Below are 18763 nucleotides of genomic sequence, written 5' to 3' on the forward strand. Positions count from 1 at the left end.
AGGCCCAAGAGTTAAAGGATATGAATAAATCCTAGGAAGTAGAAGATGAAAACAATTCTAGAAATGACGCTTGGGTCCTTTGATATAGTAGTGTACTTTTTGTCATGGTGGTTATTTTAACATTTTTATTGTGAAATAAAATATCTATGTAGAGAAAGATATTTAAAAAATGTACAGTTTAATTATAAAACAAATGCCTTTATAATCATTACCAGATCAAGAAAAATAGCCCTGCCATCACCTTGTAAGATCCCATATGTTCATTACCAGTGATAGACAACTCACTTTCATTTCCCTAAAAGGTAATCACTTTATTTACTTTCACAGCAATTTCCTTCTTAACTTCTCTTTATACCTTTATTACCTAAGTATGCATCCCATATACTTTTGCCTATTTTTGAACGTCATAAAAAATGGAATCTTATGTTGTTGTATATGTCTGTACTTTATTCATTCTTATTACACTATAATAATCCAGTTAACATATCTACTCTACTGAAGATGAGCATTTGAGTGGTTTTAGACTACTATACATGATGCCATAATAAATATTCTTGAAGATGTGTCCTGGTACACATGTATGAATTTCTCTAGGGCATATACCTCGGATGGATTTGCTGGGTCATTGGCATGGGAATCTTCAACTTTTCCAGATAGAGCCAAACTTTTTTTCAAAAAGGCTATCCAACTTATGCTCATACTTAGCTGGTAGGAATGTAAAATGATTCTTAAAAAGTTAAACACCACATGACCCAGTAATTCCATTCCTAGCATACACCCACATAAAAACTTACATATGCATGTTCATAGTATTACTCATAATAGCCCAAAGCTAGTAACAGTTCAAATGTCCATCAACTGTGGAATGGAAAACACAATGTAATATGTCCACATAAGGGAGTGCTAATCAACCACAAAAAGGAAGAAGTATTGACACATACTACAACATGGATGAACTACGTATCTACTTAGTTCCTGAGTTACAAAAATTCCACCAAAATGCTTTAAGTGGCTTGGTGGCAGGGTTCTAGCTCTTCCTTTGCCTCAAGCCAGTTCTATTTTCTGTATTGGCCACATACATATATTATTTCTGCCACATGAATATACTCCAAAATTCTCCAACTTTTCTAGTCTGCTTTCTCCATACTCCCACAGACTTCAGTTGCTTTACACTTCAATTATCATCTCTCAAATTTACTTTTTTTTTTGTTATTGCTCACAATTTATCAAATTTACTTTTCATGTAATCTTCAGTATGGATGTTACAGGGACACACAGGAACAATTCTATTTCTAGAATTGTTATCAATGAATTATCATTCTTTTAGGAACCACAGTTTTACTTAAAACTCAGTGTTAAAACATTACCCATTAAAGTATAAAATTCATAATGCTGATAACATAAACATACTGTCTTTTTAATAATCTGATATGTTCTTTAAAATGGGTTACATTTATTATGAAGTTATAGAAAACATTAAGTCCATAAACCAATTATTTTCAACTTACCTCAAGTGGCATGAGTCTAATTAGTGTTGCAAAGCACTGCGTAGCCATGAATCTTACACTGTCTGTCTGATCGCTCATTCTTCCCAACACAGGCACAACTAAAAGGACAATATATGGAACGATACCAACATCCAGTTGTTCCATTACACCTGAGTAAGTTATTAAGGAAATTTCCAAATGGTTCTGAGGTAGATGTTTTTGCAAACAAACTGATACACCAAGATTGTAACTTCTAAAACAATTCTGCATTTCTCAACTGTATTATGAGGAAATAGAGTGACTGTCTCTCAAGGTCTATGATTAAATTATAACAGCATTTGCACTGTTGCTCCTTTGTAAATATTATATAACTTTCTCATGCTTAAGAATATAATGTTTTTCATCTGAGGAAGGCTGGAGGAAGTTTTACTAACAAGATTTTTTTCATTCCTAGAAGTTTCTAGACTTCCAATACCAATATAAAGTGAGTCACATCACAAGCAAGGGAGCACAACTCAATGTCACTCAAAGATTAGTTCTAAATTTCCCACCAGGATCTTGACAATCATAAACTGAACATAGCAGGCAAGTTCGGTCCTCCTGCAATCTTCAACATTTCTGAGCCTGAGTTTCTACTGATTTGATCTCCATCAATCTTTCTTGCTCTTAGAAATATCTTTCAGGTACTTCAAGTTACAGAATGTCAGTGGATGCCACACCCTTAGCAAAGAGCTTGCACGTATATTTCTAGTATTTTAATACATTTAGTCATTTTCCACCCAAGTAATGAACAAATTTTAGAAACATAATATGTTTATAATATAAGAACTACCTACACAGTATCTGACTAATACTAATAAAACATTGATTATAAACCAAATAAATAGATCAGTTATTACAGTTCATAAAATACATAAAATTACTTTTGCTTATTAAAAAGACCTCAAAATTAATAGCAATTCTTCAAATTTTCTGTTTAAAATTTTTAATAATAAAATGTATATTTATAATATATTTATAATGTAATATAAAAATACTTCAAAATAAAATGTAAAAGACTAGTTTTCTTTTTGGAACAAGCAGGTTATTTATGTGCATACTTGAATAAATCAATTTTATTTCAGTCATCCTTAAATAAAATGAATATAATTTCTGAATAGCTTGTCAAAACAAAAAAGGATACAGGCAAGTGCTTCAATTGCACCCTCTTGTTTGATATTGTCATCAATTGCTCCCAGCCATGGAAGAACCTTCTCCAAAAAAATATTCATTGTTTCCATGGTAGCTATTTTGCTCATGATACCTACACAACGAGCAGCCATGTGCCTCACTGCAGTGCTGGGGTACTGAAGGCACATATAAAGATGAGGCAAGTGCTGTACCAACTGAAAAAAAAATATTTAAGACAATCAGAATACTAATTAGGAACTCTAGTGTTTAAAATATAACTATAATAGCAAATACTCAGAGGTTCTCAATATTCTAAGTGACTCAAAATCCAAGGGTATCTCCAATTACCTCAAAACACTGTCAAAACAGCCTCAATTAAAAAAAACTAATCTAAATCCAAACTAAGGTATTACAACTCTTCAAAAAATAAAAACAAAAAAGCAAGCAAGCTGCAGAACTTCTTCCCTGCTCAATATCCTCTCTTAGGCATCAGGGAACACTTAATTCATTCCAAAACTAACAGGGAACACATCAAAAGGCACTTGCAAGATTGTCCTACTGATGCTGGGAAAATGACACCACACATCACCAGCCCCCTCCAAATCTGGTAGCACCGGCATAGGTTGAGGTACATACTTTTTATTCCCTGGATTGAGTGATCCTGATTTTGTTCTAGGTACCCTGTGGTAGGTGTATTTTCCACTTTAACTTCCTGGCTTAGCATAGGCATTATGATCACAACAGCACGACATATCCCATTATTAAATGCCTGCTGCATGAAACGCCAGGATTAATGTTGATGAGAACGAGGTACCTGCTCAACAGACTAGCCTTACATCTCAGTTGAATGCATGTTGTTGATCATACAGGGTAAAAGATACGGATGGATTCTGTTCTTCTTTACTAATGATAAATCAACTCTCCTGGATTCTCCCTTTTACATTAGATATGAAGAGAGAATTGGAGCTAGCACCCTTCCCAACACTATAAATTGCAAAGAGCTTCCTATTGCAGTTATATGGAAAGAATAATACTTTCTTTTATGGAAAAACTAGATAATTCTCTAGTCTATTTTTGTCTTCCCTTTGTCTTATTTTGTAAGAAATATTTTAATAGTCAAAAAACACAAACCAGTGTTCTATCTTTGCCATTAACTAGTTTCATCCAGGGCAGGTAACTTTCTTCTATCTTTACACTTACCTTGGGAAGATGTTTTGTTATACCTGTGCTCTTCCTTTGTTAAAGCTATATTATTAAAATGGTATGAATGAATAGGGCTGCAGCTTGGTTTCCTGTTTATAACTGTCATCAGAGCCCTGTCCCCACTGCCCTGTATGCTAAGGTCCCAGAATGGGTTTTCTATCATTCATGCAACCAACTCTGCCTCAAAGCCCAGACGAGTAGTTGTGTCAGTAAAGGAATCTAGTTATACTATATAAAAGAAAATGCAATTAATTACTAGGGATGACATCAAAGTTGCGTTTTTCAAGTCTTACTATTTTTCAATAAGACCACTTGTTTTACTAGAAGAAAACTACATTTGTATTAGTTACCAAGGGATGAAGCTCAGAATCCATTGAGGCTGCTGCTGTTTCAAAAACTTGCAGAGAATTCACCAATTCTTGGGCAGGGCCATCTCCCTTTTCCAGGAGAGACTTTCCATCTATTAAAAAATATTGATTTAAGTGCATATCACTTTGCAAATAATTTTTCAAAGTCGAGAGCCCACAAAAAATTTTAGCACCTCCCCAGCTACTGTGGGAAAGTCTATTTTGCTTTTCTACAATAAATTTTATAAAATTAAATTCCACGTCCTGAATTTAAGTGCTGGTGTACTATACTTAAAGCAACTAAAGAAGTTTAATATAATTATCCACTTCAGTATTCCTTTCTAGATATGTAATAGAAAAAATAAAAGGCAAAAAATATACAAAATGACATGAATATAAATTAAATGTTTTCACCAACCTTCCATTTTAAAACTTACCAGCTGCTCTGGGATAAAAAGGCATAGGCATTTTTATTTTATAAGAATATGTTTAATGGAAATACTCTGAAATTTGTTAAAAATCCAACTCAGAAAAATATATACACACCAAAATTGTTTATGTCGATCATATTCCTCAAGGGACCAACCATAGCATCCCAGAGATGTGGCAACTTCACTGCCATTTCACCACCAAAATGTTTCACTATAGTTGTCAAGGCAAATTCAGCTCCTCTCCGTTGTACCAGGTAAGGTTTCTGGGCCTAAAATTAAATGTTAGTTGAAAACAGAATTTCAGAAAAAAGTGTTAATGCATTTGAAATTTCATTAAGGGATTATATAAGTCACCATCTAAGAATTCATAGTGTTACCATTAACCAATTAAGCAATTATTGAATATAGTTATTACAACTATAAATGTTTTTCAATAATTAAACTTACAGGTGAATAAAATCCCAAACTAGATTTTTACATCCAGAGTAAAATACTTTTTGGGGTTGGGGATAAGGAATAGAAGAATATGTGCTGTTTCTAGAGAGAGTCCTAAGTCACCTGTTTGATTTTTCTCCCTACCCCAAAGAAACTTACCAGGTAGCAACAACATTAGGAGATAAAATGATCTGTCCTTATTTATATTTAAGGGATAGAATAACAGCATCTATTTAATCTCACCACAAGATTAATAACTTCTTACTTAGCAGTAGTTTTATTATAATACAATAAACTGCCTCCTTCCAGATACATGCATATATATCTTACAAATTATATTTAAGTGGAAGAAGAACTACATAAACCATAGAGGTATAAATATCAAAACCACAGTAAATTTTTGATTAAAATTATTATGGGAAGAATATAATTAGTGAAAAAGCCTTCATTCATAGAATAGTTTAAAAGAAGTATAGACAATTAGTTAAGATTTTGATTTAAAAACTTAAAATAGGCCCATGTTTATAGAAATATATTAAACAAATGTCTTTTAACACTGATAGTTTACTGTTGAACTCAAGTTACATTCCTATGTCTTGTAACCAAACGAGCTAGCTAACATTCCATTGTTAGTAATGTGACAGTAAGATTTTTCAAAAACCACTTTTTTGTCATCTTTAAAGAATATTGTACTGTAGAAAAAGTAGACCAAATAGATCCTCACATATATGAAGTATGATATATAAGAGGTGGCATTATAAATCAGGGAGGAAAGGATTCAATCTGGCTTCATAGAAAATAAATTTAGATCCCTCACATTATACATTTAATAAATTCCAGGTTGATGAAAAGTCAGGTAGGTGACAATTATTTGACACTTAAAAGCTTATCCTCTGAGGGCAGCCAGATGGCTCAGTTGGTTAGAGCATGAGCTCTGAACAACAGGGTTGCCAGTTTGATTCCCACATGGGCCAGTGAGCTGCGCCCTCCACAACTAGATTGAAGACAATGAGCTGCCACTAAGCTTCTGGAGGGGCGGCCTGATGGCTCAGCTGGTTAGAGCACGAGCTCTCAACAAGGTTGCTGGTTCAATTCCCGCATGGGATGGTGGGCTGTGCCTAAGATGAAGGGCGCAACTAAGATTGAAAATGGCGACTAGATTTGGAGCTGAGCTGCGCCCTCCACGACTAGACTGAAGGACAGTGACTTGGAGCTGATGGGCCCTGGAGAAACACATTGTTCCCCAATAAAGAAATTAAAAATAAATAAAACCAAAAAACTTATCCTCTGAGCATAAACAATAATTCTTGAGAAAAGTTAGCTTTCACTGTTACTTAACATTTCTGCAGTCACTGCTGTAAGACTGAATTAGTTTACACTGATGAATGACTTATGTAGCCACTATCAAGAGGTGTTCTTGCCTGGGGAGATAATCAGTGTTAAGGTGGTAAAAATATGAGGCATGAGAAATTGTAAGAAGTTTGCAGTTTTTCTGAAACATGTTGCTGGAGTATTCCAAAGGCTATTAATCCCAGTTCTTTCACGCAAACCATAAAAATATAATTCTGGAAGCAGATATGACAATTTAGCTCTCAACCTGAAAGATATTTGTTTAAAAATCAGAGTACGCAAAGAAAAAACTATTTACCTCATCAAGTTCAACCAGGATATTTCCACCGCTTCCTGCAGGAAGATCTGCTATTTGAGCTTTTACTGCTTTGGGGGTAGGACCTCGCCTACTAGTGATAGCAAAAGCAGCTTTCTGATGCCTATAGAGTGTAATTATACCTCTGTGCTTGGTGACAGTATGGTGCATTCCATCTTTCTCAGAGTTGGATCCTAATAAGAAAGTTAAAGAACCTTTTAAGCATAATGCTTCCTGCTCCAAAATAGAAACAACATATTCAACTGTCCTTTAAGCCTCAATTTTTATAGGTAGGCTGAAACATTTTCTTTAGACAATGAAATGGGAGTGAAACTGTCAGTAATTTACAACATTAAATGTTTTGATATCTGCATAGGTCCATACTTAATACAAACTTGCAGAATTATGTTAACAAGAAATAACATATGCAAGAATGATTGTGCCTTCAAGTTAAAGTATATTCATTTTTAAAAAATGATTGTTTCTATGCATAAAAAGAAACATTAAAAATATTGCAAGCAAGTTCTCTCTATAAGAAATGTCCATAATTACCATGCATTCAGAAACAATGACCACCGCAAAATATTGCTGCCTCACATAGCACTGGGGATGGGTGGGATTTTTTTCAAAACCTATATTGCTCCGAAGTTATAAGTCTATTACCTTTTGAATAGTTTGCTTTTCCAAGATCTCATTTAGAAACAAAAATCATATAGGACTAAGGCATATGAAGGAACACCGGTCCTTGAGACCAGCCTTGAGAGAGCAGTTCTTATTTTCCATATAAATTCTCCAGATAAAAACAGATAAGTTGGTTAAGCATTATTTGCCAAAGGTAATAGAGTTCACTTATTTCACAAGACGCACTAAATTAGAGAAACCAGAGTTTTGTAGGAAGAACTTTCATTCAACATTTGATACAATTAAGTTTTCTAGCCCAGTTATCCCTATCATGATGGTCTTGAAAGAGAAGGAAAGGATTAACACCTATCTCAGATTTCAGTTTCATACATGAGATACAAGGTCACTTATGAATAGCTTATTTGGGTATAGAAGGTTGTGATTTGATTAGCAATATGTGCAAATTCTCTCAAAGTGGGAGAAAGCTTTAACATAATTGGGATTTGTGCTTAAATTATACCTATAAGTAATGAAAATAAATTTAAAAGGTTAATTCTTTCTCTACCACAAATGAAAGTTTAGATATATACCTTTAGAATTTTCCTGGCCACTTTGTGTTGGTACTGGACATGTGACACAAGGAGTTAGATATGGGTCCACACAAAGTGAGCTACAAAGGTTTTTAATAATTTTTGAATTGGGACAGGGCGTCCTTGTTGTACACTGCTGAAGTAGTTTGGCTATGCAATGAGCTGCATAGTTTTGCACTAGTGTATTCTCTTCCTTTTTAATTGTCTCCATTAATGGTTTTATGATAGGATTTAATTTTTCTGGAAGCTGCTGCAAGCTCACAACTGCACATGCAGCAAAAGTATGCACTCTCAACTGCAACACTTGCCACTCCTGGTTGGTCTCTGTAACTGTCATTTGGACCTGCTGTCGTTTACTATCTAACTGCTGTGACACTTGAGGATTTAAATCGAAAGATGATGTGACTTCATTAAAAACAGTAGTGACCTATTAAAAAAAGAGAAATTAAAATCATTAACGACATTAACCCGAAAATAGTCCATAAACTCCTAAAGAACAGACAACAAGATTTCTGTTTCAATTTTACATTTCACAATATCTAGTATTACTTTAGTATTCAATAAACTAAATAAATGTCTAAAAAATCCCAACTACACTTTACTCTGACTTAACGTTAGAATTATAATTTTTAAGAAAGACATTTTCTTGAAAAGACAGTTTCTTGAAAAGAACAAAATTACCTATCCCTTCCCTTAAGTGTATCTAGTAAGTATGAGAGAAAAATCATACTCAACGCCCACATAGTACTTTGGTGAAATAAGAAAGATATAAGCAATATTAACAAACTGTTAATTAAGGAATTGCAAAATTCATGAACTTTCTTTTAGGGAAAAATATTCTTCTCAACCCCAAAACTTGTAGAGTAGCTGTTAATAAGTGGTTAAGTGTTGCTAACTGGATTATTTTCATTCTTTCTTTGTCTTCCCTTCTGGTGAAAATGTCCAAATAATAGGAGGGGACAGGGAAAAGAAAATGATGCAATAGTCATTAATTCTTTAATCACCAAGAGCTGCCTAAAGTTATAAAACTGTAGCATCAGACTACTTTACAAGCCCCATTAAAAGACTATTCACAGAGGGTAAGGAGGGTGGGGGGTGGGAGATGAGGGTAAGGGGGATCAAATATATGGTGATGGAAGGAGAACTGACTCTGGGTGGTGAACACACAATGGGATTTATAGATGATGTAATACAGAATTGTACACCTGAAATCTATGTAATTTTACTAACAACTGTCACCCCAATAAATGTAAAAAAAGACTATTCAATACATCTTTTTTAACAATGCTATTCATATATAATTCATATACAATACACCCATTTAAAGTATACAATTCAATGGTTTTGATTATATTCACAGAGTTGTGTAACCACTGCCATAATTTTAGAACATTTTCATCATCTCCAAAATAAAACCCATACCTCTTAGCAATCATTCCTCGTTTTCTCCCAGCCCCAGTATGTAATCACTTACCCACTTTCTACCTTTATAGACTTGCCTATTCTGGATTTCACATGAATGGACTAATACAATATGTAATTGTATTAGTGACTGGTTTCTTTCATTTAGCATAATCCTTTGGAGATTCATCAATGTTGTAGCATGTGTGAGTACTTCATTCCCTTCTTTTGCTGAACAATATCCCACTATTGTATTTATCCATTCATTAGCTGATGAACGTTTGGATTCCTTTTTAGCTATTATGAATAATGTTGCTATGAATATTTATGTACACATTTTTGTGTGGACTTTTTTAATTACCATCTAAAGATTGGCTGATGGCTTACATAACAAACCTAGTCTTCTTGTTTGATAGGTAAATACAATCATAAAGAGTTCTACAGATACAGTCAGAATAATATTGGTCAGAAAAGCCTGTAACACTGAAGAACCTAACTTTTTCAAAAATGGCAAACCTAATTTTTCAGACTTAGAAATGATCAATTGTATTATGGACATGAGTGATAATGCTGGCCTCTTATTATGAAAAACAAAATAGGCACACAAATAAGATATTCTCTTATCATTATAAAATACCAAAGACTTTAAATTGAGCTGTATCTGCTTGACCTTGTCAATCTGCTCCCTGCAAAGGAACACAATCACATACCACTTCCGACTCATACTTTCCATTTTGTTTTATTTATTCAAGTTCCGCATAAAATTTATTTGAAACTGATTTTCACTACTACTAGAAGTTTGTAAACACTATCTTAAATACACTATTCTTCTGTCAATTTTCAATGATTCTAGGCAGCTAAGAAAAGCTTTCCAATTACCTCAAATTCGCTCCATTCATTCATCAAAAAATATTTATTTAGCAATACTAAAAGATGTCTTCATACACTCAAAAATTGTAGAGACTAATGTAGAAGGTAGATACAAGACAACATAACATATAACTAGGTAAGTGCAAGTTGCTGTGGGAGCACATGAGTTGCTTAACTCTTCTTAGGAGACAAAATTAGTGGACACTTGACAGGAGGTTAACACCTGTGCTGGGTTTTGAAATAATGCGTAAGTTAAGTGTTGTAGGGACCTTGGCAAATAGAGTGAGGTAGGGGAGTGGAAAGGAGAACATTGTCCAAGGAACTGAAAACAGCTTATCATGGCCTGAGCACAAGGTGAAGATGGAGGAATGTCAAGAGATGAACTTGGGATGAGCATAGACGGTTGAGGGTAGGGAATTCCTGGCAAAGGAAACAGGAGCTTAGACAAAGAAGTGACAATGAGAGACATACAGAAAGTGAATGAGTGTGGTGTATTTCTGCAAGAAGAAAGCTAACTAGGTTTAAGTGGAGGAAGTCTGAGAAATAATGAGAAAAGAGATGAGGAATTTAAAGAAGGTGCTGAAAGTAAGGAAAAAACCCTAAAATCAAGGAAAAAGAAAATAATGTTTTTAAGGAGGAGAGGGATGTATTTAGAGTGACACTAAAGTACTTTACTAGTCTGGCACAGTATACAGAATGAAATCGACCAAGACTGTCTAGCAGCTTAGAGATGAGTCAGGATCCAGTCATAAAGGACTAAGGCCTTTGACTGAGTTGTGGCTATGGAAACAAATAAAGGATACACATTATGAGCCTTTTTGAAAGGAAATGTTAATAAAACTTGTGACTGTAGATAAAACTGCTATTTTTCTGTAAAAAAAAAAAATTCCAGTTTTAGTTGTGTTAATTTGAAGTGATAGTGAGATATCAAGTAAAAATGCGTAATAGAACATATAAAAGATGAATAGAAGATAGCATAGCACATACATAAGAACTAATTGTGAGAATGTTGACAAAGGAAGACCTTAGGGAAATGCCTGTATTGATAGATAAGAGAAAGATAGGGATTCAATGAAAGATACAAAGAGTAGTAGCTCTTAGCCAAGGCCAAGACTAATCTTTTAAAACTGCCCTTCCCTCAATACTCTTTCTCAGACATTCTGATATCTCAGGTCAAAACCACTAGACTAATGAAGTTGAAACAGAACAGTAGTTTCATTGGGGAGTTAAGAGTTTTGAATAACAAAAGCTTGAAGAAGGGGCCATTTGATAGCTTGAAAAAGAAAAATTGCCAGAAGTAGCAGGAAGGGAAACCAGACCATAAAAAAGAAATTTGATATTTCATTCCAGGCAGGCATACAAAGGGGAGAAGGGAGGCAAAAGGACAAATTACAGAACAATCAGAAAAACAACTTTATAAGAGAACAACACAGAAAAAAAATAGCAATTTTAGATTTCTCTCACTGGTGAGAACAAAAAAACTATATAATTTTTTAATTAGAAAGGGGGATAAAAAATGAAGATTGCTATTTCACAGGGAACAACACAAGTGAAGTGACTCAGTTGCTGATCCTATAACTCAAAACACAAAACAAAAAAAACCCTCATTTACACTATCTAATCTCAAGGACTTACTAAGTACAAAGTTACAGTAACCAAGACATTGGTGATAGTATAAGGAGAGGCAGATAGGTTGACCAAATAGAGCCCACATAGAGACCCACACTTATATTTCAATGAATTTTTTACACAGGTGTCAGAGCAATTCAATGGGGAAATCTTTTCAATAAATGATGCTGGAAAAATTGGATATCTTTAACAAAAACAAACAAAATTCAATCTCTATTTCACACTATACATGAACATTAATTCAATGTGGATGATAAATCTAAACATAACAGCGAAAACTACAAATCTTTAAAAGAAAATGTATGTGAATACTTTCACCACTTGTGGATAAGAAAAGGTACCTTAGGTCACAGTACACAATAACCATAAAAGAAAACTGATAAATTAGACTTCATCAAAATTAAAAATATCTGCTCATCTAAAGACACCATTAAGAAAATGAAAAGGCAAAAAAAAAATTAAATTAAATTAAAAAAAGAAAATGAAAAGGCAAGCCACACACTGGGAGAAAATACTTTGAAAGCATCAGACAAAAGATTGACATCTGGGATATATAGAAACTATACCTCAATATAAAAAGACAACCTAATGAAAAATAGACAAAAGATTTGAACAGACACTTCAGAGAGCAACACCTACAAATGGCCAATATGACATAAAGTGTTGAACATACTAGTCATCAAGAAAATCCAAATTAAAACCACAATAACACTATCAAACAACCACCAAAATGGCAAAAATTAAAAGGAGTGAGCACACCAAATGTTGGTGATGATGTGGAACATCCAGAATACTCACATATTGTTGGTTAGAATGTAAAATGATATAGCTACTTTGGGAAAAGGTCTGAAATTTTTAGAAAACTGAACAAATACCTACCCTATGACCCAGCAATTCCACTCCTATGTATTTACCCAAGAGATATGAAAATATATTATCTACAAAGACTTGTACACAAATGTTTATAGCAGCTCTCTTCATAATAGCCAAAAACTTTGGAACAGCCCATATGTTTATCAACAGAAAGACTTATACTAATTGTGTTATATTTATACAATGACATAAAACGCAGCAACAAAAAAGAATGAATTATTGATACATATAACAACATGGATGAATTTTAAAAACATCATGCTGAAAAAAATCCTTACACCAAACCGCACAGAGTATATGATTCCATTTATATGAAATTCTAGGACAGGCAAAAGTAATCTATGGTGGAGAAAAAAAATCAGAACAAAGGTTACTTGAGGCAGGTAAAGGAAGGGATTGACCAGGAAATGGTGATGGTACTGTCTGTATCTTCATAGGGGTTGGGTTTCATAGTAGCATTTGTTAAAATTCATCAAATGGTCCATTTAAGAGTTGTGCACTTCATAATATATAAATTTTAACTCAAAAAAGAACAAAAAAATGAAATATTGAATTTTAATTTACATACATGCTGAAGTGTACTGATATCTGCAACTTAGAAATACATCAAAAATATAAGATGGATTCATGGTTGGATAGAGGGGTAGACAGCTGCATACATATGTGATAAAGCAAATTCAGTAAAATGTTAACTGGCAATCCAGTTGGTGGGTACATGAATGTTCATTGTGTAATTTTCTTACCTCTTCTGTTTGAATATTTTCAATATAAGTTAGGAAAAGGGAGGAGAAATACTCAAGAACATATAGAAGCAGTTTTTTCTATACTTTGCCAGTCTTAAGCAAGATTGAGAAATGACAAAAAAATGTAACAGCTTTTCTAATAAAAGTGCATTGGTTTGTCAGAATCTGAAACTTGAAAACAAATTTCTTCCCCATCCTCTATTTCAAAAAAAGTCAATACAATGACTTTATAAAGGGTACGGATGATAGGATATCAAGCCACAGATGGAGGCAAGGAATTCATGTTTTTGTGGTAAACATGATATGATAAATTCCTAATCTTTATTTCATGCTCTATATAAAATTAAGAAAGTTACTTTACTCACCAGGTCATTAGCTTGATCTATTGTAAAAACACTGTTGTTTACTCTATCACCAACTTCAATCTGTGCATCAGCTAATGATGAAATAAGCTGTTTACACTCATTCTGCATTCGTGTGAATGGAACGGCAATTTCATCATAATATAAATGTTCTGAAAGGATATCAAGTAAACGTGGCTGCACAGCTAGGGTAACAGCTTTACACTCCTAAAATATAACAGACAACAAATATTCAGGGCAAATATATAAACATAATTCTAGAGATACATAAATCTTTACTTGCCAAGTTTTAAATTCCTATTGATTTTTCAATCTATGTTCTGTTATCTCCCAGAACAACACAGTTAGTTGCACAGAGAAAAGGTATCACACTCAAACTACTCTAAAATGTAATATGAATATCTACAGAACATGCACATGGAACTATTACATTCCATTAAATTTAGCACCTAATTATTCTTATTTTACTCTGAATTTACTACAAGTTTACATATATATATATATATATATACACATAGCACAGATTTTAAAATATATAACTAAATTAAAAAATATATAACTGTAAAAAGGAATCAGTCAGATAAGAACACTTAGCATGCACTAAAAATGTTATTTAAAAACTCATTATTAGATTTCTTAACAGTAGAACCCATAGCTTCACATGCCATACTGTAGAAACAGATATATAATTTAAAAGCTACTTACCTGCCCCCAAATTTAACTAACCCTTCCCACTCTCTCTGGTTGTTGCCTGCCCCAACCAGAGGGGGAATGGCCTCAGTGGTGAGCCATGAGGGGTTCTGTGTGATCTGGGTGATCAGCCTGGGCTTCACAGAGTAAGTCCAGAGAAGCTCTGTGAGGGTCCAGAAACCGAACTGTCAACACTTGCTGCTGAGTCTGAGAGGCACAAAAACACAGCATCACTGCCTCTCCAGCACACCGAGTCCTGCCTAAAAACAGATGAGCCTTGCTTCTTTCCAGAAGCAAAGCTGGGGTCTCAGTTGCAATAGAGCATGGCTCAATTACTTTTAGACACAGCTCTGACAAACTGCTAAGAGGCAGTAACAAGCAACTCTCACAGCAAGTGCAGACAGTTAAATTTCCAGAATTCCAGTCAATGGAATAAACAAAGCCAGCAGGAAGTTTCTTTAATTTACAGAAGCAAGTCTTATACAAAATCATACATATTACTAGAAGTTAAAGTTAAAGGGGCTACAAGGGCATGGCTTATTTGAAAACATAAAGACTTTGATTTAAATGTGCAGATTATTCTTCCTGTGACCAAAAATTCTGCCCTTGCTAGACTACCCATATAAATGGATCTCTAGTAGTACTCAAAGCCTCTTTGGTAGTTTTCAGTGATAATCTGAGAGAGAAATAAAGGAATAAACGACCAACAGTTTCTGGACTGCTTCCATACATACACGTTTTTTCAGGAGGCACATTTCTTAACAGATTGTAGGATCAAGATCAAATATTAAATACAGTAGGCATAACTAGTAGTCTCAGGTACGAGACTAGGGTTTCTAAGAAAAAGGTCCAGGGTTAAAGGCAAATGGGAGAGAAACAATGTTTCAATATAATTTGGAGTGCTTTTCTAAAACTGTTGGATTTTTATACAGAGAAAACTTTCACTTTTCCATTTTTTAGAATATAATTAAAATAATCCTAACAGCTAATGAAAATTGGTTTACTTAATGTGATTTCATTACTTTTTGGGCAAAATCTTACCTTCTGTAAAGCAGCCCATTCACAGATTACCAAAGCAACACTAATTCTCTGTAAAGCAGATTTGGAATTCAAATGGAAGAGTAGTAACTGGCCAAGGGATTCAGCTGGTTTAATTTCTTGGGTTACTACATTTACACCTGGATCACAAATACAGCAACAGAGTGCTCCTAACAACCTAAGGGAGAGAAAAGAAGAAGTTACTATAAAAATCACTTGAAGTAGTTTTCTCCTAAATTGAAGCTAAAACTTTTCCCAAGGAAGAGATAACTCTAATCTTATCATTATAAAAATATATAAATCCTACTTAAAACTTCAAAAAATTAAGTTTTCTTGTATTTTAATTTTTTCTTACTTTGTAATTAGTGTAATGGAGGAAGAACTGACAGACACATTACAGGAATCTCTGGATAAACGACTTTTGAATTTATGTATACTCACTTGGCTGCCATCATTCTGGCCCGCATAACCACAAAATCCCTGGTGGCAGGCTCTTCCATGATGGTATCTGCACCTGCAATGTACTCCTGAAGTACTTCTTTACTCTGGCTTTGGCCTTGGCGTACCTTACCACCTGTTTTTTCCTAGAGGGAATAAAGGAAAAAAAGCCCAAAAAAACCACAATAATTAAAGATTAATCATTAAAGTTTAATAGCAACATAAAAAATACTCTTTGTTATTGTCTCAGTAAAAAACAGTTATTTTCACAACATTTTAACAGATAAAAACTACTATGAATTTTGTCAAGATCCTAATGTTTTCCTTACATTAAATTAATGAAATCACACCTACAATAAAGCGATACAGATTTCTTACATGGTTACCATATTAATAATTACAAGCTGAACATACAAATATAGTGCATCCCTATACATTTACCTTGGCTCTAGCTTTTACTTCCAGCAACATATTTAAATCAATGGGTAAATGTGAAGGCTGCATCATTAAACAAAGCCAAGCACCCATCCATGGACAAGCAGCTGCTACCACGTACTGAACTGAAGCCTTGCTCAACAATTCCATCCAAACCTACAGAGTGAAAGGGGAATATGAAAGTGAAATGTTTCTAGTAAGGGCTAATAAAACCATACTTAACACTTAGGGATACTGAATTGAAAAACATAATTCAGAAATAGCATAGAGATTAATTTTAAAATTCAATATAGAGGCCTATTTTTAAAATACTGTTTTTGGTAGGTTTGTATCCTAAAACAGGTAATAAAAAATAAAATTTTTCAAAAAGGGAATACAAAGAATTTTCTTCAGTATTTTATGAAAGGCATTTAAAATAAAAGATACTCATACAAATACGAGTTGTCAAAATATCATTAAGTTACTGAAATCCTTTATATATATCATAAAGCTCAATATTAATACAGTCCTATAATCAACTTACACTTTAAGATATAACAGCTCCTGATAAATATCCTCTGCTAACTAAATACCCCAATAAATATCGTAGTATAAATTAAGAACAGTGTAAGTCTTAATTCATGATCTTACTCAGTAAGGTACTTCTCTTGATGCCAAGCATTGAATGGCCTAGGACCAGCAAGTAGAAATAACACCACTGCTAATCTAAGGCTGTTATTAATACCAACGAGCCACCTCAGAGGCCAGTAATTCTAGACTAACTTAACAGGTTAAGGGTACGACAATGCCATTTACTCCCATAAATATTATTAACTATGTCACATGGTTCTTCTTTAAAGATTCCAACACATACAACCAATCTTGCTAAGGGGGAAAAGCACAAATTTAAACTATGGAAATCAGACTTTATATATTACCAATAAATCTCTGAAGATATTTTGCAGGATCAATAAGCATTCTAATAAATAGCAAAATGAGTGATGGAGAAAGCAGACTTTCCTTCATTTTACTTTCTGTATTGCGGTTATCAGAAAGTGCTTAAAACACTTGCACAGGTCACATAATAAGAGACAGAAGCATGGCCACCCAGGACTTAACTATTATATTGCATACAAAACCTATTTTCTTGTCTCACCTTGCAGATCTCCAGACTTTTCAAATCTCTTGAGTGATTTCTAATTTCTTAAAATCCCTGACTAACAACAGTACAGCAATTATGAAAAATTTTAAACTACCAAGTTACTGGGGAAAGTACAGATACATTCACTGTGTACCTTGTGAATGAGGTCCAGAATTTCCTGGCTGCTTTCTAAGACACAAAACTGAAAAATGTGTCGCAGCATATCAGGCAGGATAGGTATAAGCCAAGATGAAGAGTTCTGAAAACAAAAACAATCAAAGCTATCACACATGATTCTTGGGTACTAGCTTATGTGAAGAGCTATAAGTCAAATAACAGAATTATTACCATGAAAACACTATATAGCTTTAAAAGCTTCAACTAGTGATAAATTCTGATAAGATTTAAGAGCAACAACAGTACCATGTTTATCATATTAGTTTGGTGCAAAAGTAATTGCGGTTTAAAAGGTTAAAAGTAACTGCAAAAACCGCGATTACTTTTGCACCAACCTAATACCAATGGCTTGGAGAAACTTAACCGGCATATAATTGCGGGGAAGCTGGAGAAAGTCTGATTATGATTAACAACACTAAATTTTCCTTCAAGTAAGTTTAAATCATCCTCCATATGGAAGCAAGCTCTATATATATATCTCTGCTTTGTCAGAGAAATTTGAAGGATGATCAGAGTAGTGTTTTAGTTCTATTGTACTCTCCAATAATGCAAGTAAGGAATTGTTAAGATGATATCCAATCTAGAAAATTCTACTTTGAATTCACTACAAAATTAAGGTTAAAGTTCTTAATCTATTTTGGGTCAGGGACCCTCTGAAAATCTGATGGAAACTATAGACACTCTTTTTTCTACAAAAATACACTTGTATACTCGTACATATTTAGGTATAACATTTGGTTTTCAATTTCAGGGGGTTCAGGGATTCCCTTAAGCCTAGGTTTAGCACCTCAATCTAAGGAATTTTTCAACAGTTCAAAAGTCCACCCAAATTAAGCAATCAAATAGTTCTTAAACAAATATCTATTGTGTACTCAGGATTCTCAGAAAAGGAATCTCACATGTTGTCTATTGTTCAATTAATTACAGGATCACTGAATAAGACTAACAGAAAAATTTTAGTAACCAGTTCACAGTACCTATCACTACACCCCAGCATAATTTTTTTAAGATAGATAGATAGATAGATAGATAGATAGATAGATAGATAGATAGATAGA

At 33.8% G+C, this 18763-nt stretch overlaps 1 protein-coding gene across 1 annotated transcript in view; it reads right to left on the bottom strand.

Annotated features, from left to right (window-relative positions):
* BTAF1 (B-TFIID TATA-box binding protein associated factor 1) overlaps positions 1–18763 on the bottom strand; it is an 84336-nt gene that overhangs the window by 20629 nt on the left and 44944 nt on the right. Inside the window, exons 15-25 of the mRNA XM_019739276.2 lie at positions 17683–17787; positions 16415–16564; positions 15977–16119; positions 15539–15713; positions 13811–14014; positions 7930–8356; positions 6722–6912; positions 4754–4907; positions 4211–4320; positions 2671–2872; positions 1509–1657 (exon numbers count right to left, since the gene is read on the bottom strand). Coding sequence (XP_019594835.1) covers positions 1509–1657; positions 2671–2872; positions 4211–4320; positions 4754–4907; positions 6722–6912; positions 7930–8356; positions 13811–14014; positions 15539–15713; positions 15977–16119; positions 16415–16564; positions 17683–17787 — 2010 coding nt within the window. The remainder of the gene's footprint in view (positions 1–1508; positions 1658–2670; positions 2873–4210; positions 4321–4753; positions 4908–6721; positions 6913–7929; positions 8357–13810; positions 14015–15538; positions 15714–15976; positions 16120–16414; positions 16565–17682; positions 17788–18763) is intronic.

This window comes from Rhinolophus sinicus, linkage group LG07 (genome assembly GCF_036562045.2).
Source record: "Rhinolophus sinicus isolate RSC01 linkage group LG07, ASM3656204v1, whole genome shotgun sequence".
Taxonomy (NCBI): domain Eukaryota; kingdom Metazoa; phylum Chordata; class Mammalia; order Chiroptera; family Rhinolophidae; genus Rhinolophus; species Rhinolophus sinicus.